The following is a 26,458-nucleotide window of genomic DNA, read 5'->3' as shown; positions in this document are numbered from 1 at the left end:
AAAATTTTTGTGAAGAAACAGATAGAGTACGTAATCAATATAAGGGATGTTAGTTCATAATTACCTGTCTACTTTTGATGTTATATTCTTTCAATTTTCATCTTACAAAATGAATTAATTTACAAATATTTCGATTCAATTAATATTCAAGATATAAATATAATTGTTTTTATTTAATAATTGTTTTTATTTATATTTGAATTGCGTTTGAATGAGTATATTATTATAGTAATTATCTATGACATTTATTTTGAATTTTGAAACGAATTAATTTTTAATGAAATATTTACCATTGATTATTCACTATGATCAGTCTTTTGTACACTCTGACGTAAATGCATTATATTGCAATTATGATATAGCATTTGATTAAATGTAATGCTTTATACTCTGCAGATGGCGCTAATACGTGAATTTGGATTACAAGTGTTTAAGATAATTTATTAGAATACAAATTAATATTTCGTCTTTTTACTTAAATAATATTGAAATTCAATGAAAATATCGCATCTAAAATCATGTTTTATATTCAATAACTTCGATAGCTGATAGAAACTGAATACTTGATAAGAGTTTTTTTGATAATGCTTGACTCATTGTTATTGTGGATCTTAGATAATAAAAGTACATTTATTATGCACAAAAGCAGTAATTCTTTGCATTTGAAGGAACATAATAATTCATCAAATTTTTGAAGTTTTTGAAGCTTGAACTTTTTCAAATTTTAAATTAGTGTAGTTTTTATATATAATAAATAATGAAATAGATTTTTAAAAATTATTCTAAATAATATATTAGCACAACTTCATTTCTGGATAAATTAACAAAAAATGGCTTTATTCATTGGACTTGTTTTTTTATCCTTAATTTCTCTCACAGTATGTAATGTTATTCATTATCAACCTGAAGCTGTTCATCTTGCTTATGGAGGTAACGTATATTCTAATTATTTATCTTGTTAATACATTATTTTTTAAAAATTTTTAAAAAAATTCTCTTATCATCAATGAAATATAATATACATATTTTGTAATTTTTAGATAATATTCATGACATTGTTGTAACATGGGCCACAAAAGATAATACTCAAGAATCAATTGTGGAATATGGAATAAATGGACTAATTCTAACAGCTACGGGAAATTCTACTCTCTTTGTTGATGGTGGAAATGAAAAACAAAAGCAATACATTCATAGAGTATGGTTAAAAAATTTAACACCTAATACCAAGTATAGTAAGTGAAATAATTTTTTAGTTATTTGTCATATTCTTATATTACTTATTTTATAAAATATACATATAAATCTTTTGATAGTTTATCATTGTGGTAGCAAATATGGATGGTCTAATATATTCTATCTGAAAACTACTCCTGAAGAATCAACAATATGGTCACCTCATATTGTTATCTTTGGCGATATGGGTAATGAAAACGCTCAAAGTTTATCTAGATTGCAAGAAGAAGCACAACGTGGATTATATAATGCAGCAATTCATATTGGAGATTTTGCATATGATATGGATTCTGATAATGCACGTGTTGGTGATGAATTCATGAAACAAATAGAAGGAATTGCTGCTTATTTACCATATATGACAGTACCTGGTAATCATGAAGAAAAATATAACTTTAGTAATTATAGGTCAGAATATATTTTAAATTTAAAACTATTTTAATTAATTCTCATTTTTATAATTTCTCTATTGTTGTAATGTAAATTTGCTAATAGGTTTCGTTTTACTATGCCTGGAAATTCTGAAGGTTTATGGTACAGTTTTAATATAGGACCTGTACATTTTGTAGGAATAGAAACAGAAGCTTATTATTTTATGAATTATGGTATAAAGCAACTTGTTAAACAGTATGAATGGTTAAAAAAAGATTTAATAGAAGCAAATATGCCTAAAAATAGGTAGATTTGTATATTTCCTTGTCATATTGCAGAATTAATAATTAAGAATTAAAAATTAATAATTAATAATAAATTTTTAGGGCACAAAGACCATGGATAGTTATATTTGGTCATAGACCAATGTATTGCAGTAATGCAAATGCTGATGATTGCACTAATCATGAAAGTTTAGTCAGAGTTGGATTGCCAATTGTAAATTGGTTTGGTCTTGAAGATCTTTTTTTCAAGTTCAAAGTAGATTTATTGTTATGGGCTCATGAACATAGTTATGAACGTTTATGGCCCATGTACAACTTCAAGGTAATCTACAATCATTAAGAGATATCTTTAATTTCATTTAAAATAAGAAAAATAAAATAATCATAGGTACAAAATGGTAGTTATGAGAAGCCATATAAAAACTATAAGGCACCTGTACATATAGTAACTGGATCAGCAGGATGTAAAGAAGGACGTGAAAAATTTATTCCACATAAACCAAATTGGTCTGCCTATCGCAGTTCTGATTATGGATATACTAGGATGAAAGCATATAATCAAACTCATCTTTATATTGAACAGGTATTAGCTAACATGGAAAAAAAAAAGATACGAGGAATGTTTGTTGTAATTCATTTTACAATATGTCATTTACAGGTATCCGATGACAAGGAAGGTGCTGTTTTGGACCATGTTTGGCTCATAAAAGATGATATCTTACCAGCATACAATTTAAATCTCCTTGATAAATAAAATATGTAAAACATAAAATATAGAGTATAATTTAGGATGAATTAAAACAATATTTAAATATTTTTTTTTTTTGCTTTGTATCATGCTCTTTCATGATAAATAGCAAAATTGCATATCTACCAACTTCAAACACAATTTACTTTCATTCTATTTTAAAAAATTTCCTATTCTTTTCTTCGCATAGAAACGAATAAACTATAAAAATTTACTAATTACAAATGAGATGGAAATTATTAATAATGCATACATACAATATAATCCTTTAATTGTTAAAATATAAATATATGTATATATAATCATTATAGCATATAATATTAATAATATAATATTAGGGTAGCATTTCATATTTCCATCTGATTCTCACAGTAAATCATTATTTGTCAATGATACATGATGAATAATACGATTCGTACCAAGGAAAAAGAATATTTCCGAATTTGAGTACTAATATAACAAAGAAACGCTTTTTTTTAATGCTATAAATTTGTTTCAGATATACATAATAATTCAATTAAAGCTGTTAATATTTCTATGCCTCTACTTTTAAAATGGAGAATCCATTTGTCCATTGACTGGCTCCTTGTCAAATGTAATTTACTATATTGGCTTCTGCTATAATATTTGACTAATAAATTTAGAAAAAAATAACAAGGAACTGCTTTTCTATAAATTATTACGTTAGAATCGACAACGAAGCCAAAATATCGAGTAACATTGTCATTAAAAAAAAAAAAAAAAATTGTAGCTACGATTATCAAATATCGTTCCTCCAAATATAGAAGAAACATGCCACTCTTTATAGCGTAACATAATTTAGGGGACAAGCTTAACTTTTATCTCTCTTATTTTGCTTTCGATTTAAATTAACATTCAATCCCCATTATATCACCGCGAACCTACTCAGCAGGTATAAATATTAATTTAATTGAATCTTATGGTACATAATTTTTTCATGTACAATTTCAATGAGTATGTGCATGTATGCGCACGTAAACGCAACCACACTAATCTGCCATTGGAGATATGTGTTAAAACCTTTTAAAGATGCATAAAAAAGCATCATAAATTAGAGAAAATAACTAATATTTCAATTTATCTGTATAACAAAAAATTCTTCCAAATTAGTAGACAAAAGAACGAATATTCGTCATAAAATCGAATGTCTCTGACTTTTTCATGCATTTAGCCTTACATTTGAAAATGTGAACAAAGAAAACGTTTGATACTGTCAGTGATTAATGGAAACAATGGAAGAAGTTGCTGCCGAGTGACTTTCCTGATAAGAAAATTGGGGAAAATGCTCTTGTTCTTCAGCTATTGAATTTAAACCACCTCCACTGCCTAAAAATCCTTGATCAGGTGGCGTAAGTTCTACGCTTTCACCCGTAAATTCACTATCAAAATATCGGGTATCTGTGTCTGATGTTACTTGAGGTTTAAAAGGAGGAGGAATTTTTTTCTGTACAAGATCCGACCAATCAATTGATGAAAAAAATGCATGATCCATTATTTCTTTTGCATCATTAGGTCCACCACCTAATCTTTTACTTGGATCTTTTATAAGTAATCCTAAAAAAAGAATTAAAAATTAAAAAGTAAAAATATCGATTTTACTCACTTACCACTACTTACCACCAAGCATGTCTTTTGCTTCATTACTGATTGTTCTAGGAAATTTTACTTCTTCCATTACAATAAGCATGAAGAGCTTTTCATGGTCCTTATTATAAAAAGGTAATCGACCACAAATCATTTCATACATAACAACACCAACTCCCCACCAATCTACAGCTCGTCCATAATCGTTATCTTCTAACACTTCTGGTGCAAGATATTCAGGAGTTCCGCAAAATGTTTTCGTCGTTCTTCCTGAGTGTTTTAAATGTTATTATTATTTCTTATCATTTTTTAATCTAAAAATATATAAACAATATATTTACCATATGTAATATCTTCTTTACACAATCCAAAGTCAGCTATTTTAATATGTCCATCTTTGTCTAAAAGAAGATTCTCTAATTTGAGATCACGATAGATAATACCCTGCGAATGAAGGTAACCTAAGGCTGAAATAATTTCAGCGCCATAAAATCGAGTACGATCTTCTCCAAATACACGAGACCGTCTTAAATGAAAGAATAATTCTCCACCATTCACATATTCCATTACAAAGCACAACCTGTCTGCTGTTTGAAAACTATACTTCAAGGACTGCAAAATATAAAAATATTACATAATAATTAATACTATTAATATTAATTAATATTATACATATATTTATTATATATATAATATATATAATATAATGATATTTAAAACACATACAATTAGGAACGGGTGATTTGTGGTTCGCAATACTCTATTTTCAGTAAGTGTGTGCGCGACTTCGTCTTTACGAATAATGACTTCTTTACGTAATATTTTTATAGCATATAAATGGCCTGTTGCCTTTTCTCTACAAAGAATTACCTTTCCAAATGTACCTTTTCCCAAAACTTTTAAAAATTCAAAATTTTCAAGAGTCTGAAATAAACAATAAAAAGAAAAATACATGTTAATAAAGCATCTAAAAGTTTCAATTTTGATTTACGATAAATACACTTTTATATAACGTACTACTTTTTTTTTTCCTGTACTTTTACTACTAGAAGTTCCTTGAACACTAAATTTTGCAGAAAGTTCATCAATACTGCCACCATCTACATCCGAAGATACCACTCCAACAGATCCACAAGAGTCTGACCTACCACCTCCTGAAGATTCCATATCAACATCTTCAGATGATGATGAATGTTGCATCTGTGTAGATTGTTGTTGAGATTTTTCACTTGCTAACCTAGCAGCTACATATCTAAAAAAAAAAGTGAAAAATATTAGAAAATTATTAATTATTAATTTGCTGAATATTTTAAATTTGCTTTTTGTTTTTTTAAAAAAAAATCAAACCTAATTGCTGCTACCCAATCTTCTCTTTCTTGTTCTGTTTCTACATGAAACGTTCTTTCTATTACAGCAGCCCATTGTAAACCTCTTATAACAAAAGTATAAGGTTTGGGTCTATCTACAGACATAATTTGGCAACCACGAACAGTAAAATTATTCAATGGTTGTGCTGCAGCTGCCATTTGTTGATCTGGCTTAGCTTTGAAACCAACTAATGTGCCATCATCCCGTAAAACGAAATATCTTGACCTCCAATTTTTTATATGTTCTCCTATATGTATCAAAATAAAATATATTTAATTTATTACTTTTTCTTAATATCAAAAGTATATTGTTTTATTCGTAAAAACTTTAAATGTAATAGTGAATTGAAATAAAAAAAAGTTTTAAAATGCTTTCTATTTATATAAAAAAATACTTTTAATTTTAATATTTTGTTAAAAAGAAAAGTATAATAATAAAAAAGAACATATGAGAAAGTGAGAAAAGGTTCTCCGAAATTGTATTCTATCCAAATGAAATAAAATAAAGTAAACATAAATATTATGAAACTACTTCAATACCGCGTTTTTGCAGCCAGCCTTCCTTAACGACACGCTGACCGCCGCCACCGGACGCTGCGACGTTCATCGCTGCGTCCCCCATAACTCCTTCTTTAATGCGCACTTGTATACACTATGCAAATACTTCGTATTTCCAACCAGACTCAATATCGCATGAAAATTAGCGAAATACAACGAAGATAGCACGAGTATACAAACTTGAGCAATCATAGATACACGTTTGGCAGGTAAACTATACTCAAGCAACTATACTCTGTGATCGGTAGACACACTAATGCGCACTAACTAGCATTGCCCTTTCATATTTCGGAGATGGCGCATCAATCGATCACAAATAAAGAAGAATTTTCATGGAACAATGCCTGTCTACTTTCAATCAACTTAAATTCATCAATACGAATATTGACGTCTCTAAGACCTTTCTATACATTCTATCCTTTAAGACAAGCATGCGCAAATCTCTTTGTTTATTATGATTTATTATATATGCATATGTATATATATATATATTATATTATACGTATATTTAAATAAAAAATACACATGTTCTTTTAAAGTATTTTGTTTTATTCGATTATATCATCATCATGCTACTATATATTATTATATGTATAAATATTATTAATTATTTATATTTTTGAACTTAAATAATAATTCTTTATTAACTTTATATAAGAAAGTTAAAATTTAAAAAATTTTAAATTGTGTTAATAAAAAATTTATAAATAAAAAAATTTATAGATATAAATTAAATATAAATTATTTATTTATATAAGAAAATGCATTGCAATTATAATCATTTTATATATAAACCATTATTTTTTAAAGATAAAAATAATTCAATGAAATTATTTTATGTATCATTCTTCTAATTCTATTGAAAAATATATAATTTTTTTTTTATAAATCTATGCTTCATTTTGATATTGAATTTATCTATCTCCCACTCTTTGTGATATCGACATGTCTGACAGTGAGTTATCAGTCATCATTTGCTTTGACAAAGATTATTTCTTTTTTTAATCTATTCATATTATTTATTAATATAAAAAATAAATTAATGAAAAATTTGTAGTTTTTAAAAAATGGTAATAGTTTTTTATTGTGTTGGAAGGTGCAGGATTTTGAATCTTTTTGATTATTAAGCTAAAGATTATGTGTAATCAATATTTATTTGTGTAAAAATAGTGGAATTTTTTACTATAATATAATTAATAAGATGGGCCCACCACCAGTAGTAACAGGTATATCTCCTAAAGAAGGACCTCCAGGAACTCGTGTTATAGTTCGTGGTGAATTTTTAGGCAACAAAGTACACGATCTCATAGGTTAATTTCGCTTTTTAAGTTATTTAAAAATATATTTTTTTTATAGAAAAAAAATTCTTTTTTGAAAAAAATTTTAATATATCTAGGTTTAACGATATGTGGATGTGATTGCCTTTTATCAGCAGAATGGAAATCCTCTAATAAAATCATTGCCAGATCAGGACCTTGTAAAGGTCGAGGTGATATTATAGTAACTACTCGTAGTGGAGGAGCTGGGACATCAACAGTACAATTTCGTGGTTATCATGAAACTATAGGTCCTATGAAAGAATCTGCAGTATGGGTAGAAGAAGCTCCTATGCAAAGTTTTGTCTGGGGAAGAAGAACACTTTCTCCAACAAATTATCAGCAAGAAGACCCTTTAGGTTTAAGCGTAGAAGGCAATGAGTATGTTTATCTATCTTTTTTAAAGAGTTAATATAAATTCTTTATTATATCTTTTTATAGTAAAAAATATCCTGAAGATGAATTAATTGAACTTTTTGGAGAAGGCAGTGGAGATCTTACCAGTGAAAAATTTCATCCTGGTTGGTTTTTGTTGCAACATCATCATGCCACTACTTTTGAAGATTTAAAAGCTGGATTAGCATTTCTTAAAAGAAAAGTTAATTCTCAAAAAGAAGGTCAATTATCATTTTTAAAGGTAACTATTACAATAAAAAAAATTAATATATTATTATTGATTAAAGGAAGTATTAATATATCTCTATTTATATTTTTTAAAATTCTTTTCTTTAGGCTAATGTAGGATCAGTAATGGAACAGTTGGATACAATAATTTTATTAAAAGAACAATTTGAGACAGATATAAAAACATATGGTAGTGATCCTACTGAAAAATTAGAAAAAGCTATTCGACAATCTATGTCAGAAGCTAATAAATTGTTTGATGATGTATTAGCAAGAAGAGACAGAGCAGATGCAACAAGGAATGCATTGTCTGTAATGCAGAGATACAAGTTCCTCTTTTGTATGCCAATTAATATAGAAAAAAATATAAAACGTGGCAATTATGATCTTGTAATTAATGATTATACAAGAGTAAAAAATTTATTTAAAAATACAGAAGTTGAAGTTTTTAAGAAAGTATTACAGGAAATTGATAATAGAATTATAATGTTAAAAACACATTTAAGAAATAAGCTTGAAGAAATGCCTTTTAGTTTGGAAGAACATAAAAAAATAATTAGAAATCTTGTTAATTTAGAAGCTGAAGGAGATCCAGCTTGGGATGCAATAGGTATATATATTTTTAAAATATTTTATATCTTATTTATTGAAGATAATAGTAATTTTTTTCAGTTTCTCATTCAAATTATTTAAAGAAAAGTATTACTACCTGTATGCAAGAACATTTAGAAATAGATAATTCAAATGGAGAAAATTTGAACAAAATAAAATTAGTACAAAATAATAAACAATCAAAATCGGACAAAAATGATGGAATGAATATTCCTCCACAAATATCATGTATTGAAACAATTTGTGATATAATAGTTGAACAATTACCAGATTTGTGGAGATTAGGTCAAAGTTATTTTACAGGACAATTACATGTAGTAGTGGATGCAGAGAAACAAATACCTTTTAAGGTATATTATCAAATGAATTATCAAATAAATTATCATTAAAAATATAAATTCTATTATAAAAAATTATAAAAAAAAATTATTCTCATACAGAATCTGGTATTATCAAGTATGCAACATGCCATGGAAGCCATGAAAAATATATGTAATAACGATTTAGATGCTACATGGCTTTTACATGTTTTACGTAGAATTAGGCAAATGTATGCTTCATTGATTCATTTGGATTTACCAAGTGATGCATTAGATATTTTCGGAAAATTTATACTTGATTTAAGGTACAAAATATTATTATAATATATTTATTTTTATCATGTAATAAACTAAAGCTTTAAGATCAGATTGCAGTGCTTTGGTGCGCTTTTTAAACAAACCTCAGATAACATAGCCGCTTTACATAAAAAAGAAACTTGGCAAATCGAATATCTGAATGAAGACGGTGGCGTTACTAAAGTGGTAATAATCAAATTTTATTTGTAAAAATATTATATGGATATATTGTTCTGTTAAGTATCTAATTTTGTTTTTATATAGCCATACTTATTTGAAGAAATGATCTTGGAAGTCTCAAAACGCGCGCGAGATACAGTAGTTGTTTGTGGTCCTCGAGAAGGACCATTATTTGCTAATTCGGCGCATCAACATTTATATTATAATTCTGTTAAAACATTGTTTACATCGTTTGCAAGATGTTTACAACAATTAGCGTTCAGTGGTTGCGAAGAAGCTCTTGATGATGACGAATCTTCTGTATCTCAATTAATTGGTTCTCCTTCTGGTTATAAAAGCAAGACAAACAAACATCAAGGCCCGGTAAGTTTCACGATTTATTTATAGAATGAAAAAATTATTTTGGAGAAAATAGATATTAATTACAATTAATTACAAAAAGAAAAAAGAAAAAAAGAAAAAAATTTGTAGCATCTTTTGAAGTCAGTGCTATATTTTAGCATTACTTCTGAATTTTTTATCAGACGTGGGAACAATGCCTCTTAATCTCGTTAAGTAATATTCGTTATACATTGAATACCATTCTACCAAAAATTGGAGATATATTGAAAAATCAAGATTATCCAAATTTATCAAATGCAATTGGATGGAATTCTGATTGGACACAACTCAGTACATTAGATACAGCTGTTTTGGATGCATATCTGGAACGTCGTTGCGATCCGTTAGTTGGTACAATTGAACCGAGTATGTATTTAGGCGGTTTAGAATGGGATTTTGAGACTGAACCTACTCATGTAAGACCATATGCGCAAGAAATTCTAGCAAATTTGATTGCAGTTCATGCAGAGGTATCTATTGTTCACAAATAATTTTTAATTATTAAATATAATTTTTGTTATATTTATATATATATTCATATATATTTTAGGTACGCCGTGTTGCACCAGCCTTATTACAACGAGTATTATCCCACATAGTTGAGACAGTAGCAGAAGAACTTGCAAGACTTATGTCGTGTGTTACTCAATTTCGACCAGCTGGAATTGTGCAAGCACGTACTGATATTACACTTCTAAAGGATGCTTTAAAACCTTATAGTACAACAAGAGCAAAGTAATAATTTATTTTTCGTTTTTTCCTATCATTATACGAATGAAAAAAAATATTTTATTTATTTTTCAATCTGCAGGAATTTTTTTGAAGAAGCTTTAGATGCAATACCACAACCTATTAACAAAGATGATTGTATGCGAATCGACATGCTATTATCAAAAGTAGTGACGTCCATGCATTTGCAACTATCATGTCTTGCCAGTGATGCAATAAATAATACTCCTATAATGATTGCTGATCCTAATCGTGTCACTACTGTATAGTTTTAATAATAATTTAAGAATTTAAATAAGTATTTATTATATTTGTTATCATTGGTTTTTTATATTACAATATAGATTTCTTTATTCCAGTTACAAATTCATCATTGTTAATGCGACTAAACATCTCTCATCTTGCATTATTAAAATATAAATACAAGTGGCACAAAAGAAAATAAAAATTGTAAATCTTTTTAAATGTGTTTATTAATAATTGCAAATATAATATTTATTTGCGATTAACACTATATATTTACAAACGAGATATAGAATATCGAAGTCATTTCTTAAGAGCATGGGAAAAGAACAAAGATAGGACAATTATATAAATATATGGAATAAAAAAAAAGCATTGAATGTTAGGTCTATTCAGTAGTGGTTATTTATTAAAAATATATTCATATTTTTCTTTTATTTTTTTTCTTTATTTCTTTTTTTTTTTCAAAAACAATTAATGTTTTAATAATAATGATAATGTTGTTACCTTTTTAATAGATTATAATGAAAAATATTTATATTTCAGCATTTTTTTGTAAAAGTGTAAATATATAACAAAAGACATTACATCTAAAATATTATGAATTGCATTTAGGAATTTATAATATGTACATTATTACTCAAATAGTGATTAGAAGAATAATAATAATTTTTGTTGCATATGATATAAATATTAAATGTTAAATAAAGTTCGTTTTAGTCTGTCTTTTTATAATTTAAATTTTCAAAATCAACAGGTTCTTCATCAATAGTGACGACATCTGGACGAGATTTATCTACTGGATATAGCCTATAAGAGAATTTATTATTTATTTAAATAAAATATTTATATAATATTAAATAAAAATGTGTGACTTACCATCTTTGATAAAGATAAATAAGGAAAACAGCATCATCTCTAAAACAAGCTATTCTATGAGCTGTTGGTGTAACAATGATAAATGCAAAAACATCATCTATAAATGTATTAAATGCTTTATACATAAATGTTTTCCATGGTAAATGTGCCACAGATTTTAATTTGTAATTTACAAAAAGTTGAGGAAGCATAAACAAAAAACCAAATGCATAAACTCCATTTACTAAAGAATTAATACTCCATGAATACCAACTGAAATTTGAAATATTATGTATATAAAAATTTGAAAAATTATACAAAATAAATTATAATATTATAATTTTTATAATAAATTATATAATATAATTTTCACATTATACCTTTTGTGATGTTGATAAAGTAAAGAATAAATTGCACCGCCGATGACAAGAGGATATAATAAATAACTTAAATAGCGCATACTTTCTGCATCAAATTCTCTTGTTCTAGCTTCAGCCATATAATTATTATTATTACTTTTAAGTCTAAGTTTCAATACTTTCTTCAATTTCCACATCTAACAAATATGAAATATATTTATAAAAAACAATGATTAACAAATGCTTCATTTTATCATTACCTCAATAATAGATCCAATGCCTGTAGGAATAAGTACAAGCAAAGATGAACCTTCATCTAGTAAATAAAGAAAGATAACAGTTTGACTAAATCCTCGCCATGCAACAGTCCATTTACTAAGACCTACAAGATTATCTTTTCTTCTCCAATAACTCACATCATTTTTAAAAGCAAGGAAATCAAACAGCAACTGTTTTAATACGAGATATTGTTAAATTCTGTTTCAAATTATAATTTAGTTATTTTTTAGTTTACATACATGAATGGCTGCAATAAGAAAAGTTCCTCCCAATATATATATGTTAGTATCTACAAAAATTCCTTTTACTTCATCCATATCTTTATCAGAAAATCCAAGATTTTTTAAATTTTGCATAGTAGCTTCCACATGTAATAACAATCTTAGCTTTGAAATAGAAATTGGAGAATATTGTAATGTGATATTAACTGTATTGTTTTGAGGCATGATTCTCATTAAATCATGATGTCTAGTTTGTAAAAAATCACAATTAACTATAGGTAAAAATGTTTTGCCTTGTATAATTCTGAAATAATAAAAATTTATCATATCTTATGTTATTATTATTATATATTAATGATTATTTAAAATTATTAATATTAACATACTTCAAATGATTTACAAGTTCTATAGGTACATTATGTATAGGAAGTTTTATATCATCTGTCATTATTGTAAATGTTACACGGCTTTTAATATGTGTCACTGGATTTATTAAATTTTGTTTTTTTTTTAATTCTGAATGTTTTTCACTCAATAAATTAAAAGCTTCTGCTTCAGGAACTTTATATTGTGTCATTTTGATAGTAATAGAAGATACATATGGATCCTATAATAATTAATTATTAAAAAAAATATAAATATACGAATGAAGTTTATATCATTTTTTATACATACCTTTTGTATATTAATATTTTTTTCATATTTCTTGGAATTTGGTGCTATGATAATATGAAGAAACAATGTTCCATTGTTTCGTGTTTTGCGTGGAATATTCAAAGTTAATAGGCTGAAAGAGAAATATAATAATATTCAAATAAACAAGACTTAAAGTTGCGTATGTTTTCAATAATATAAAATATATACTTACAGAGTATTTGCATGAGTATAATTAAAATTTTTATTATTATATACAAAATCAACTTGTTGTGCGCTAGGATATCTATCAACAGAACTATAAACTTGCAATTGTAATTGTGGTTTTTGATTCAAATACGATGTTAAGCATAGTTTGTTGTCTTCACAAGTTGGTGCCACAAACAATAAAGATAAATTATAAATCGAATAAATTATATAAACTAGAAATAATTCCGTTAATATAAGAGTAAAGGATGGCCACTGCATTTCTTTAGATTTTTGTTAAAAATATTTTTTTTATTTTCCTTTAATTATGTGAATTAAAAGTCACAGTTGATATTGAGTAACATGTGTCGTATAACCATAAATATTTATTGTAGATCACTTCGTGTGTACAATATAGACTTTAAACGTTCAAGTTCATTGGCATATAATTGATTGACCAGTATATGCTTTTCATTCTGATGCATACCGGTTTTAAAATACAATCAACGTGTTCATGCCATTAATAACAACATAAGAAAACCATAGCCATTGTTTGTTATATAGCGACATCTATGTGTCATCAGCCGTTTTGTCGAAATATATACTTTGCAAGGAAAATACGTGAAAAGTAAAAATAACAGTATTTCTTCCGCATTGAGAGAGTTTTTTTTTATTTTCCAAAAAGTGAGCATTCTGTGTTCCATTATATTATTTCGTAAAACATTGTATAAAAAATTAAATATCGTGTAACAGTTTATATTCTTAAATTAGCTCTATTTATGTATATAGTATATAACAAGATATGTGTGATATTCGTGTCAAAGATCCAAGATTAAATATAGAGCTGTGAGCGCCATATAGAGCGCCATGCTGGCAAAAGAAACTGATCTATCTTTAGTCATTCATGTATCCGTCGGTATGATGGATTCTATACAAGAAAAGTACGCTAGCATAAAAATAAAATATGCGTCATCTAATGATAAAAAAACAAATCAAAAAGAACGCAAAAATTTTAGTTTATTGTATGTAACAAAAGAGAAGAAAAGTTAATTATTTCATATTTAATAATAATAATGATGACGATAATATAATAACAATAATAACACATAATAAGCGTAAAAATAATACACGTAGGGATTTATTCAGTTATTCAGTTATTATAATAAAGCAAATCTATGATAATTTTACATTTATTAAATTCTATAATCTATCACAATAAATCTTTCTTTCATTGATGTAAGGTTCGTATAGAAATATATTTGAACAAACAAACCTCTACTAAAACGTAATTGTATTTCGAAAGTTTCGAGAAACCGTCGGAAAATTCGCACTATACATAGATATATTTGTAATTATTATATAGTACATATACATGTACATATGTACAAGCTGAAGTGAAGTGAAAAAAACGAATGAAATCTCCTTACTTCTTGCTGGATATGTTATAAAGGCATAAAGCTACAAACTACGGTACGTATTTGGTCCGATTTTTTATTAGCCCGATTCTATCTTGAAAATATTTGAAGCTGATTGTATATGCAAGCGAGCAATTCGACTCCTATTATCCTATTAGAAAAAACCGTAATTTTTCAATAGAGTTCAAAGATAATAAGAAATGTTAAAATCGAATCTTAAATTAAAATGATTAATATATATAAGTACAATTTATAGAAATTAAAATTCAATAATAATGAAATTGTTTATCATACTGCAATTGATTTTACGAGAATTTCAGATTTATTAAATTATGTCTCGTATTTCTAATATATATTTAGTTAAACATTAATGACCTTATTTGTACTTACTGTTCTAAAAAGTATATTTCAATAATTATCGATAAAGTACATTTTATTGCACTATTCAGTCACTAATCCGATGAAAGTGACCGTATCGCTGTCTTGTTTAAATTTAACTATTGCCAATTGCATTTGTAGTAGAAAAATAGTGGTAGAACAATACGAGTGACAAAATCAAAATTCAAGATATGTGCGTGAAAAGTATTGCGTTTTACATCGTACGCGTTCAATATTCACAAATTTGTATGCGATGTTAGCGCGAATATAATACACGCACAAATCTTGTAATTTTGACGTATCGTCAGTTTCTTTTAAGAAATTATAAAACCGACGGAATTTATCTAAAAAGTTGTCAAAAATGTTTAAAATATTTTATTCGCTCATTCTTGCATCGAAATCGCTAACGATTCATCAGAAAAAAATAAAATTCCTGCATATCTATACGATTACTACGATAAATTCAATCTCTTTGCGCATTCAATTACAAAACGCCGGGCACTCGTCGTGTAAGTACTACTGTTCCAACAACGATACTTGTTCGTGCGCTTCACCATCGGAAATACTGAACGTTTCGATCCTCTTTCCGGGTTGAATTATCTTCTTTTGTCATAGTTTCGTATGCTTCACACTATCCGTCCAATAATTCTGTATTGTCATTGCTTCTAACGAATTTAAGAACGAATCGTTATCCAAACTGTACATTTCTTCGGAATTATCCTATAAGAAATATATAAAATTATTTAAACTTTTTATCTCATGATTTATCATATATCATAATTTGTAATAAAGTATAATAAGCGACAATGCCTCGACATTATTTAAAATATAACAATTTAAACGCACAGAATGAACTGTTACAATACTTACACGAATAGTAGAATCATCGATATAACCGGAACTATCGGGATTACTGCATTTGTCGCTATTAAGCGTTTGCGGCGGATTCAGATACCTACGTCTTTAATTAAATTTTCTGTGTAACGTTGAAATTTCATTTAGTTGCTAAGCAATCATTTTAATTACCTGTACATAATGAATCCAAGGCTACCCATTGTGCTGAGTAAAACTACAGTCGCTAGGCAACTTCCGGTAATAGCGGCAATGTCTACCGTTGATCTCGAAGTGTTCTCTTGCTTCTCGCTATTGCTCTCATTATAATCGGAAAGATGATCTTCCTGTACTTGATCCCTTTGGAAATCTTTGGGAAACGCACTTCGCGCTCTGCTCAGCCGCGTAGGTTCGCTCACACCAACTATAAGATTCGTCAATTTTCAAACGCTCTTTCAAAAAATTCAATTCAATTCGAAAATAATACAATCTCCGTTTTACCCTGATTAAACATTACACACAAATACCTTCGAGAATGGACGCAGCTGTGGCAAATAACTGTGGCTCGACAAAGTCGTCGTCGTCGTTGATCTCGACATCGTCGGATCGATTGAACGTCTTGATACCGGAATTACCGGCAGAGGAGGACAAAGAGGAGGAAGAGGAAGAAGATAAAAGAGAGGAGGATTTCGTTTTATTCAGTACCAGCCTGATTCTAGACACCTCTTCCTGAAGAGGTAGTACCGTGAGATCCTCCACTTGGTCCAATGTGGTGCCGTTCCGATTCCCATTTTCATCCATTTTCTCTTCTTGCTCGTACTTGGATCTACCACCGGTTTTGTTCGTGGTTAGGATCCACGTGACTTTACTATCCTTCTTCCCCGCCGAATTACGAATCCTGTCCACGGTATCTGCGACTCGTTGAGGCGTGAAACTTTTCGTCGAGTCCAGACTGACCGCGTTACTCGCGTTCCCGTGATACTCTTCCGCGGGATTAGTACTCGTTTCGACCACGCTCGCCACCATTTCCACGGGAGTCGAAATCGTACTCGATTGCCTGTCTAACGTTACAGCCGTATTCGTGGATGGATGAAGACCGATGGCTTTGGCCACGCGAAAACTCTGTCGCGGTTCGCTCCTCTCGGCCTCGATCGAGGTAATTTTCGACGTCGATTCCGAGCTCAGGCGATCCTGCTGCACCTGGCCACGAGGTTCACCCGTGCTCGATGGCACCGGGTTTCCTAAAATTACTGAAAATCAAACCGTTTCGTTAGATTATTCTCGGAATCCGTGGAATCGGAAGAACTCGGCGAAAAGTCACGTGAAAAAGTGCCAGATGTCTTTGATCATTTAGAACGTACCGAGAAATTGAGCGGTAACCCAGAACCAGTGCATCCACCAATGCAGCGTCATCGCGTCATCTGCGTGTACCTGGAACAGAGAAAAGGGGAAGAAAAAAAAGTTAGACGATCGGAACGAAATCACCTCTTACGAATCTTCCTCGAATCGTAACGATAATATCTCGCTTCTAAATTAAACGTCTGAATCGAATTCTCTTTAAATTATTGAGTGTATTCTCCCCGATAATTATTTCCAGCGAACGAATTTTCACTTCGGTTCATCCTCTCGTCGCGGTTGTCAGAACAATGGTCCATTAGTCACGTGGATACGAAGAAGTATCGGGCGTCGACGTGGACAGAGTGCCGCTCGAATGTACGTACTCGAAAGCACGACACGCACAAAAGATTGATTTAGAGAGCTCGAGTTAACGCCGAGATACGAATGCTCCCCGGTTTTATGTAATCGGCAATTGGGGGAAAAATCCGCGATTAACATTCGAATAATAAATAAGGATATATCGTTATTTCCCGCTTTTTCAAACTAGAATGAGAATGAAAACCTGGTCGAAGATAAGAGTCGACGAGTTATCATCCCTCGAACATACAGACTCGGAACAATCACCTGTGCTCGTTCAGAAAATCGGATACTCGAGTGAGTAATCGGTTGCTCGGGTTCGTTTCAGCGTGACTCACCGCCAGAAACACGGATGAAAGAATTTTAAAAGGTGGAATCGATGAATCACGGATATTCCATTTACAAGAAAGGAAAAATTTAAAAAAAAAAAAAAATTGATTGAACGTAATATTCTACGTCTATAATTTTTATTATTATGAGCGAAAAATCGGCGGGTTAGTTTAACACGGTTCGATTAAATCTGTTGACAAAGCGAAAAGTGCAGCGAAAAAAAAAAAAAAAATATCCGGTACAGTTATTCGCACAGTCCGGTCATGCTCTTCCGACTGTAACCAGTTGCACCTCGATGCGTCACACCGCGGCAGACGCATGCGACACAAAACGTGTGTGTCGTCGTCCAACATGTGGCAATTTATTCAATTTCTCCTAGACCAACCTTGATATCGGAGATTCGCCGGAATAAACGGTAACCACTCCCTTTCCGCCTGTTAAACGCTCCACACCGCGATTTATATGATAAAAATCGGTATACAACTTTCTCAATAATAACGATAAGATTGAGACACGTGTGACGATATTATCCTCGTCCATACATGTATACATACGCGCAAACTGGTGTGACACACGGTCGCGAGGGTCCGAGATTCGAGATGATCGTGTTAAAGAGCGCGCGACCTTGTCAAGCGAGTCAATTGGATGAATGAAATGCCTGGTGGTCAAGTTCTTGAACCGGGGCGCAGCGAGAAACTGGCGATCGCCGTTGGTTATATCCAACCACGTACCAATGAATCACGCAGTTGGCTAAACCCATGTAATCCGTATCGTTATGTTATCGATATCGAGAACTGTACCCGGATGATAATGAGAGGCACAATAGAGTCGAGGAACGAACGAGTTGTGTGCGGGGGGAGAAGGGTAGGGGGGGGGGAGAAGAGGGAGAGAAGGCCGCTTCCGCGAGTACCACTTCGTTTCTAGACCAAAAAAGACTTTGCTGTTGAGATCGCGTTTTACGCGCTCTCGTTCACGGTGCACGGCTTTGTTGGTGGCCGTTTATTAATTCGGCCGCGATTAAATCTGATTTTTCAGCATCAATTAGTTGAGAGGAATCAAGCGGTCCGTCCTACTTCCTTTATGGATAATGATGAACGATCGGCTGATCAAAGCGATCCCCCCCCTCCGACGAAAGATTGCGATAGTTTTACGTTTTATGATATATACGTATACGTTTGAGAGAGAGAGAGAGAGAGAAAAAAAATATTTCGATCCAGCGTAGGAGGAAGATATAACGAGGTATTCGAAGCGTGGTTAAGCATCAGGGAAATTGGTTTTCTCAGCGGTATAACCTCGAGCTGGCTGGCAATAAAAGATGTTGCGTAAGCGCATCTCGACAACTCGTTTCCTCTAACCTTACTTGATTCATTTTACATATTTATTCAGTTGGAAGGTTGACCTTCGATTGAGCTTTGCGCGAATGGGTTCAAATTTAAGATAGAAAAATTCTTTTGACAATAACGTGTCGATATAATTGACAAAAGAAGAAAAAAAAAAAGAATATACAAAAGTGTTTTTTTTTTTCTTTGCTAAAATAACAATTACTTTCGAGGATAATGGTTATGTACTGATTAATCCAGTAAGATCGGGTCTTTTTTTCTAGCGTCTTAATTGGCATTCCGTTTCAAACAAAGATTCATTTTTGCGATTAATATCGCGTAATTATTCGTTAATCGCGTTTCTCAATCGCCTTTGAATAAAGCCTTCCTTCCCGAGGCTCACTTGTTTCGCCTCCCATCTGTCGTCCCAACACACATTTGTCAACGTTCCAATGCTTCCAATGTAAACATTTGCCAAACGCCTCGTCTCTAGAACGAAAGGAAAACAAAGGTGGCATTATATCTTTTTCTTTTTCCCCTCCAGGGAGTTCCGTTCGCAACAAGTGATCGTTAACACGTTCGCGGTCATGTAGGTCAGGATAATTGTTGCACAGAAGTTCACGAACCGTATGTAGGCCGACGATTGTGTGCGAATCGTACCGATCTATTTATCTGTTGATTCTTTACAGATTCCGTCCACCTATAAGAAATTGCTCGAAAGTTTTCGTAATAATTGTGGAAAGGATCGAAATAATTACGTCAACGCGTCTGTTCTTTATTTCTTTCAATTCGTATCCATTTCGAGGACGTTATTATTTCTTTTTTTTTTTTTTTTTTTTTTTCCATCCTTCCATCGCATCCACGCAGAGAAACACGATCGTTTCTCTCCATAACCAGACTAAAGAAAAGCGACAACTGGATTGTTTGCATTACCAGATTGCATAATAACGAACTGTCTCGGCTGACTTGGCGATCAAGTAGAACGGGTTTCAAATCATAGACTCTCTCTACTAAGGGATTCGCCGATCGATATCGAATCGAATAGCTGAGGTCGTTCTGCAAGAACTTGTTAAAAAAAAAAAAAAAAAAACTCGCGCACAGTTTTAAACATCAACAAAACGATATTTATTTTTTATAGGTCGTAAAAAAATTATAAAAAAAATTCTATCACTGACAGCTCGTCCATAAATGCTTCAATATAAAATGAATTTATTTTATTATCGCTGTTATTTATTTAAAAATCGTCTTATTTGTCTTGTACAATACAATTTAATTATATTTTATATATAATTATAATTTCGTAACAATATGTATTTATATTTTGCAATAGTCAATGTGCCGTGCTGGGGCTAGACTATTGCTATATTCAAAGCTACATTGAATGCAGACCATATACCAAAGATGACTAGACTCGATGCAGACGAGCGACTTTTATCGTTGCGATTATACGTCTTTGTTCGTTTTTTTTCAACTGGGAAAACAAGGAAAAATACAGATGCAAGCATTTTAGTTTTATCGCTACAACCTCACCATTACAAATTCTTCTAAAGCCATCGTTGAATTCTACATACTATTGAATTATTTCATCGTGAAAGAAATTCTCACAATTTGTCTTCGTACAATTAACGAATGACGAAGTATCTAAGTATCACTTAACCGAATAAAATCATGGGAGAATTCCGGCTACAAAACTAAGAAAACTAGGTAAATCAGGTTCACGTTCGTTCGAGCCTCGAGAAAATTTCAAGACAATTGTTCGTTTCGAATTACGCTTCTTTTGGCGTACGCATTCGGAATACGAACTCGCTCTAATCTTTTCGACTCACTGTTCCATACATATTTATTTTCACTTTCGTGCCACTTGTTTCGCCTCTCCTAACAACACTGGTAAAATTCGTTTTGGTTCACTAACAGACTCGTTTCTTCCACAAAATCGTTCGAATAGCTTTCACTTGAGCGAAACACATTTTTTCCGTTCCTACTTTTTCTTCTCTTCTATGATTTATATTTTCGAATCGTAACGAACAAAAGATGGCGGTAAACGAAGATTCGGTTAAAAGTCTTCGTCGAGATTCTTCGGACAGGTGCACGCGTATAACTCGATAAACTGTAATTCCGAATTAGAACAGTGAACGCGTTCTCGAATTGATCCAATTTTCCAGAGTTCGTAACGAGATTTGCACATGACGGGGATAATATAAACTCGATCGCCGGAAACCGGTCTGGCGAGGATTAACACTTACATTATACCTGTGCTGTCGTGTTAATTGAAGAATTTCCAGGTGAGAAATAAATATAACGATCCCTCTTCGGAAACTTTAATGGCGAATAGTCGCGCCTCCTATCGAAATATCCAAGTAACAAAAGTCATGGCTACCGCTCGTTTTTCCTCTACAATGTGCTACACATGTGCCAGGTATTCTTGCGCCATTCTTTTCACAGAATTTTATTCTCGATCGAGCTCGACTGCCCAATCGAATTTATCGACGTGACTTTTATCTAATCTGATGGATGTCATCGGACTTTTGACCAATCTAATCTTTCATAAATCGAGTCCGGATATTTCGCAGTTTTCCGCATCATTCTTTCCACGATTAGGTAATTAAATCATTAGTGTTAATGTATCTAAAATTTCGAAAGAATGGTCATAGTAACGAACTTCGTGATCAATGCGCAATTAAAAGTAAATTTAACTTTGTTCTCTGACAGAACGGTAGAGAAGGACGGTACAATAATAATTGGTTGCTAATTGGTTGTACAATAACGAATCGTCTGACCGTTACTAACGAGACGCCACCATGTTAATTGTTTCTTCTGTGCTTTTGCACATTTCGTTTGCGTTTCACCGTTCGATTTCGTTTTCGCCAAAAACTAAATGTCGAGAACATTGATCGAATTGATCGAATTTAGAAAAAAGTGATGTTTAAACAAAAAACAAACGAGAAGATAGAAGTTAAAAACTTCTTAAATACGATAATGGGAAAAATATTGCAAACAATAGAGAAAGAAAATTACTATGTATTATCGATTATGATTATTGATATTTACGTTAATAACACTTTTGCTGTAAGCAATTAGAAAATCTCTGAAAGTCAATTCGTGTGACGATTGAACACCTGAGAGGATCACTAAAGAAGATACGTTATAAAAACACGTTGATAATTTACATGGCCGCGATACACACGGCTTCGGTCGTCACTTGATAATAACTTTTAATATATGCATATGTTTCTAAAAGCGAAAGCTTCTAATGCAACTGGCAGTCACGCTTGCGTTCGTGCAAAACCGTAAGAAGAAAAAACTCGCTTTCCTTGCTATTTATTAAAACATTTTACTAAAATCGACTAAACATTTTTATAATTTAACTGTTATCAACAATTTTAATCAAGATTTAAATAGAAGAAAAAACTTTTGATCGAGCATTTTTAAATAAAATAATATTTTATTTATTACACGAATAATATCAATATCAATTTTTTTTATTTTAATCTTTTATTGCATTTTAAATTCAATATATACAAGTTAGGTTTAAAATATATAAAATATAATTAAAGTTTAATCATGCAATTAATTCTTTTAATTTGCGTTATTATAATATAATATACGTATAACGTATTTTTCAAAAATATGCTCGATAACGGAAGATACGTGACGTTGGATTAAAAGCATTATGATATATCGTGTGCAAAATCGTAATATATATGTATACAATATTCAGTATCGAAAGCAATTTGTGTCACTGTGTTTCTAATAACACAGTTCGAGACAATTTTCTTCGATCTATTTTCGCAATGTCGGAATATTCGATTACGCACCAATGAAATATAAATCGAGATTACCTATAAAAGAATCAAGATTGACCAAGATGATCCTGAATTCATAAATACGTTCTTTTTCTTCTATAGAAGAGAACTAGTAACTTTTTGATTTTAAAAGTTGGTATTAAACCGATACATTTAAAACATGAAAATTTATTAGGAAGACAGAATTGTGTCAATTTTCTTTTTTCACATCTATTTAATTTTCTTCGTACGATCACTTTTTTTTTAAATTGCGGATTATCTTTCAACTAGTATTGTTGTATATCATTCGATATATTATAATTCGTAAATAACATAACGTAAATATCTTTTAATCTGAAGAAAGTAGAACAGAAATGAAGAAAACTGAATACAAAACGAATTTCGCGATTGATGAGATACAAAAGAGAAAGGAAGAATGAAAGAATTCATTTGATTGGCTTAAAACTTAAAATGGTTTCGAATCGCGAAACAGAGAATCTAAACAAGCCGAAGCACGTGACAGGGCAACGTGATGGCATGATAGGTAAATACTAGTAAAATTACCGTGATTAAGTAATTATCTTTCGAGCAACCGACATTTCAAGACGATAAGGAGGGAAAGCAAAGGAATACGTATGCTACAGGGGTTTTGCGATACACTTCTATACGCTATTGTTTATTGTCCATGCTGGAAAGATAAACCTTTCACTTGCATTCTCATCTTGAACGAGGAGGATTCTCTGATCACGAGTAGAGAAGACAATGCCCTCTGCACTATAATCGGTGAATTTCCACAGATGTGACGTAAAAGAATGAAATTTTTTTATCTAAATAATTGATAATTCCAATTTCCAAAAAATTATGTACATACAATATTTAAATAATATTATTCAGATACGAATGAAAATGATGTTCGACATTTTTTAACTTAAATAAAATTTCTTCTTTGAATGAAATAGGTTATGAAAACGAAATCACGAAGAAAATAGCTGTGCTTCTGTAATATGTATACACAAGTATCGAATTATTATAAGAACATAACATGGACTAAGAAAAGTGAATGTCGGAAGAAACGAACGTGCTAGAAAAAGAAAGAAAAAGAAAGAAAAAAATAGAGGCAAGAACTAAGAGAGACAGAGAAAGAAGAGAGAGGAAAATTGCGATCCGTTCTATTAGTTTATATTGTATCGAGCAGTAGAGGGAATACGGGAACATCCTGTCGTGAAAATTCATGTCCCGGACGGAAGTTTGAGGGAGACCACAAATGAGATACGACGTCAACCAAGCTGTGTGAATTGCTCGCGCGATACACGCGATAATTCGAACAGAGTACCACCAGAATGGCAATTAATCCGCTCCAACAATCATTCGTTAGCGGTAATCTTGCATAATAGATATATGTATATTAGCGTTACTAAAAAATTGTTACAAACGTTCACATAAAACAAAACAGAATAAATTAATGTGCGATTTAGAATAGTTAAACATTCGTTACGAACGTAGAGAAAAAGAACGTGTAGAAAATAAACAGTATCTCTCATTGCAATTTTTTTTTGAAAACTTTTACGAAAATTTCGAATAATGGATAAAAATTTTATCTACTGTAATGATCTGACAATATATTTTAAAGAAAAAAGAAAAAAAAAAGGAAAGTTTGTTACATTATAGAACAAAATCCAATGCTTTCACTCAACATCGTGCAATAGATTGCGTGAATATTGAATTAGATTCAACATTTCTAGAACATTTAAAATAATTTTATTTCGATTTTAACTTAAAATAAAATTTGATTAGTGAGTCAATTTCTACAATTTTAGGACTTTTCATACTGTGTTTATCTTCCGTGTGAATTTTCGAGGTAAAGAATGCAAAAGGAAGAATAAAATGCATTGGTATCGTTCTGGTCTGTCTGGAATGTGTACTATTCCTGGATATTCTTGAGGGACTCGTTGCTCACGATTGCGAAAAACTTTATTCCTGTTTACACTTTATTTCAGTAATTAAATATACTTTTATCGTATTAATGCAAGTATATATAAGAATTATGCCATATCAATCATTAAAAATTCTTTTTAATTATTATTTATTATACGTGTTTAATAAATAATAAAAAAATGTACAAGAAATGAACTAATTACAATGGACAAAAAAAAGCCGATCCTGCCAGGATTCGAACCTGGAATCTTCTGATCCGTAGTCAGACGCGTTATCCGTTGCGCCACAGGACCTATTACTTACAAAATTTTTAAACTTGATATAAAAGATACGTATATAAATTATTCATTAAAAATATAAAAAAAATCAATGTAACATTTAAATAATAAATATTTTTCTTTCTTTTTCTTATATGTTTCACTTAAAATATAAGATGAAAAAAAAAGGAAGATTATTTAATGCATATATTGCAAAACAATTTCCGACACTATGCGATCTTTTCGACAGAGAAAATAATAATCATAAAAATATTCCATCCATTGATTAGATATTTATGAATGGCAATCACCCTTGACATTTTATATTAAATAATGTTAAACAATGTTTATAAATATCAAGAAAAGTTATTAACAAGTCAATAAGCCAGAAATTTAAGTGTGAAAATATTACATGATGTTTAATGTCATCATGATAGAATATTGACTCACCGTGGCAATAGAACGAGTGATATAATTAATAAATATCGCACGCAGAATAGTCCCTATGACTGGGATTGAAAACGTAAGCGTTTGAACGTGCACGACACAGAACTCACATCAGACTTTCGAAACAATACACACCTCGTGACACTTCCGCGAAACAATAATACTCAACACTATCAAACAATCTCTCTTTCTAATGTTGTTTTCTAATGTTCGTTTTCAAACAATTGGCAATACACACCCAGAATATTCCTCCGTTGTTCATATTAATACGGGTAGCAGACATTTGATGTTAGGAAACAAAAAAAAATTCAGATTATGAATACGCACTTAATTCAACGAGTAACGTCAATGTCACCCCGCTACTGTCTATTGAAAATAGAAGGGTGTTGATCCAGTCGGAGAGATCCAAAAAAATTGCGTACTGCTGTTTCCCACGAATAAATCATTATTCTCCATTCACCCTTCGTACTTAAATCAGTCACGTGAATCACATAACCACGCGCGTCCCGTTCAACTACTCAAAAACATGAGTGAAACAGGCTGAGAGCTGTCACAAACCATCACTACTCTCGCCATTTTGGTTTACACTGACACTCAGAAACGATCAGAGAGGTGTTATACTATGAATACGCATGCGCGC

At 30.8% G+C, this 26,458-nt stretch overlaps 5 protein-coding genes, 1 long non-coding RNA gene and 1 other non-coding gene across 14 annotated transcripts; 3 read left to right on the top strand and 4 right to left on the bottom strand.

The window, feature by feature from the left end:
- Positions 1 to 75: 75 nt before the first annotated feature.
- LOC100864303 (acid phosphatase type 7) lies at positions 76 to 2,693 on the top strand. The gene is made up of 7 exons (XM_003691899.4): positions 76 to 930; positions 1,041 to 1,235; positions 1,317 to 1,644; positions 1,732 to 1,914; positions 1,995 to 2,214; positions 2,281 to 2,475; positions 2,551 to 2,693. Exons 1-7 carry the CDS (start codon positions 831 to 833, stop codon positions 2,644 to 2,646), a joined length of 1,317 nt encoding a protein of 438 aa, XP_003691947.1. The 5' UTR covers positions 76 to 830; the 3' UTR covers positions 2,647 to 2,693.
- Akt (AKT serine/threonine protein kinase) lies at positions 1,900 to 6,699 on the bottom strand. The gene is made up of 7 exons (XM_086905423.1): positions 6,153 to 6,699; positions 5,593 to 5,860; positions 5,263 to 5,497; positions 4,972 to 5,169; positions 4,587 to 4,857; positions 4,279 to 4,515; positions 1,900 to 4,215 (listed from the first exon to the last, which is right to left on the bottom strand). The coding sequence occupies exons 1-7, from the start codon at positions 6,232 to 6,234 to the stop codon at positions 3,875 to 3,877; spliced, it is 1,632 nt and encodes a 543-aa protein (XP_086761549.1). The 5' UTR covers positions 6,235 to 6,699; the 3' UTR covers positions 1,900 to 3,874.
- Positions 6,700 to 7,096: 397 nt separating this feature from the next.
- Positions 7,097 to 11,089, top strand: Sec5 (exocyst complex component secretory 5). The gene is made up of 11 exons (XM_003691901.4): positions 7,097 to 7,480; positions 7,567 to 7,867; positions 7,928 to 8,123; positions 8,219 to 8,720; positions 8,783 to 9,072; positions 9,163 to 9,347; positions 9,411 to 9,525; positions 9,604 to 9,882; positions 10,044 to 10,370; positions 10,451 to 10,635; positions 10,712 to 11,089. Exons 1-11 carry the CDS (start codon positions 7,372 to 7,374, stop codon positions 10,896 to 10,898), a joined length of 2,676 nt encoding a protein of 891 aa, XP_003691949.1. The 5' UTR covers positions 7,097 to 7,371; the 3' UTR covers positions 10,899 to 11,089.
- A 165-nt stretch (positions 11,090 to 11,254) lies between these two features.
- LOC100864662 (lipid scramblase CLPTM1L) lies at positions 11,255 to 14,313 on the bottom strand. Its single transcript, XM_003691902.4, has 8 exons — positions 13,458 to 14,313; positions 13,265 to 13,376; positions 12,976 to 13,196; positions 12,608 to 12,893; positions 12,350 to 12,538; positions 12,111 to 12,286; positions 11,752 to 12,003; positions 11,255 to 11,682 (listed from the first exon to the last, which is right to left on the bottom strand). Exons 1-8 carry the CDS (start codon positions 13,709 to 13,711, stop codon positions 11,589 to 11,591), a joined length of 1,584 nt encoding a protein of 527 aa, XP_003691950.4. The 5' UTR covers positions 13,712 to 14,313; the 3' UTR covers positions 11,255 to 11,588.
- Positions 14,314 to 14,429: 116 nt separating this feature from the next.
- LOC100864781 (uncharacterized) lies at positions 14,430 to 26,424 on the bottom strand. 8 transcript variants are annotated; one of them, XM_086905413.1, is made up of 8 exons: positions 21,641 to 21,675; positions 20,024 to 20,097; positions 19,801 to 19,886; positions 17,415 to 17,484; positions 16,581 to 17,303; positions 16,249 to 16,477; positions 16,093 to 16,183; positions 14,430 to 15,942 (listed from the first exon to the last, which is right to left on the bottom strand). In XM_086905413.1, coding segments are annotated over exons 1-8 (1,386 nt in total). In that variant the 5' UTR covers positions 21,643 to 21,675; the 3' UTR covers positions 14,430 to 15,831. The 8 variants fall into 8 exon arrangements, with proteins under 8 accessions (XP_086761539.1, XP_012339277.2, XP_086761540.1 ...); XM_012483823.3 differs by lacking the exons at positions 19,801 to 19,886; positions 20,024 to 20,097; positions 21,641 to 21,675 and adding an exon at positions 25,822 to 26,424 and having other exon boundaries at positions 14,540 to 15,942; XM_086905414.1 differs by lacking the exons at positions 19,801 to 19,886; positions 20,024 to 20,097; positions 21,641 to 21,675 and adding an exon at positions 26,146 to 26,410 and having other exon boundaries at positions 14,540 to 15,942.
- Positions 24,139 to 25,305, top strand: LOC147657990 (uncharacterized). Its single transcript, XR_015291347.1, has 2 exons — positions 24,139 to 24,556; positions 24,997 to 25,305. It is a non-coding gene; the product is annotated as an uncharacterized LOC147657990 (long non-coding RNA).
- Positions 25,335 to 25,407, bottom strand: TRNAR-ACG (transfer RNA arginine (anticodon ACG)). The gene has a single exon. It is a non-coding gene; the product is annotated as a tRNA-Arg (tRNA).
- Positions 26,425 to 26,458: the final 34 nt, after the last annotated feature.

The sequence above is a fragment of the Apis florea genome, unplaced genomic scaffold (genome assembly GCF_048593485.1).
Source record: "Apis florea isolate Af1SG1 unplaced genomic scaffold, ASM4859348v1 contig_2411_pilon, whole genome shotgun sequence".
NCBI classification, from domain to species: domain Eukaryota; kingdom Metazoa; phylum Arthropoda; class Insecta; order Hymenoptera; family Apidae; genus Apis; species Apis florea.
The sequence above is the reverse complement of the archived record's forward strand: the minus strand, read 5'-3'. Positions and strand labels throughout refer to the sequence as shown.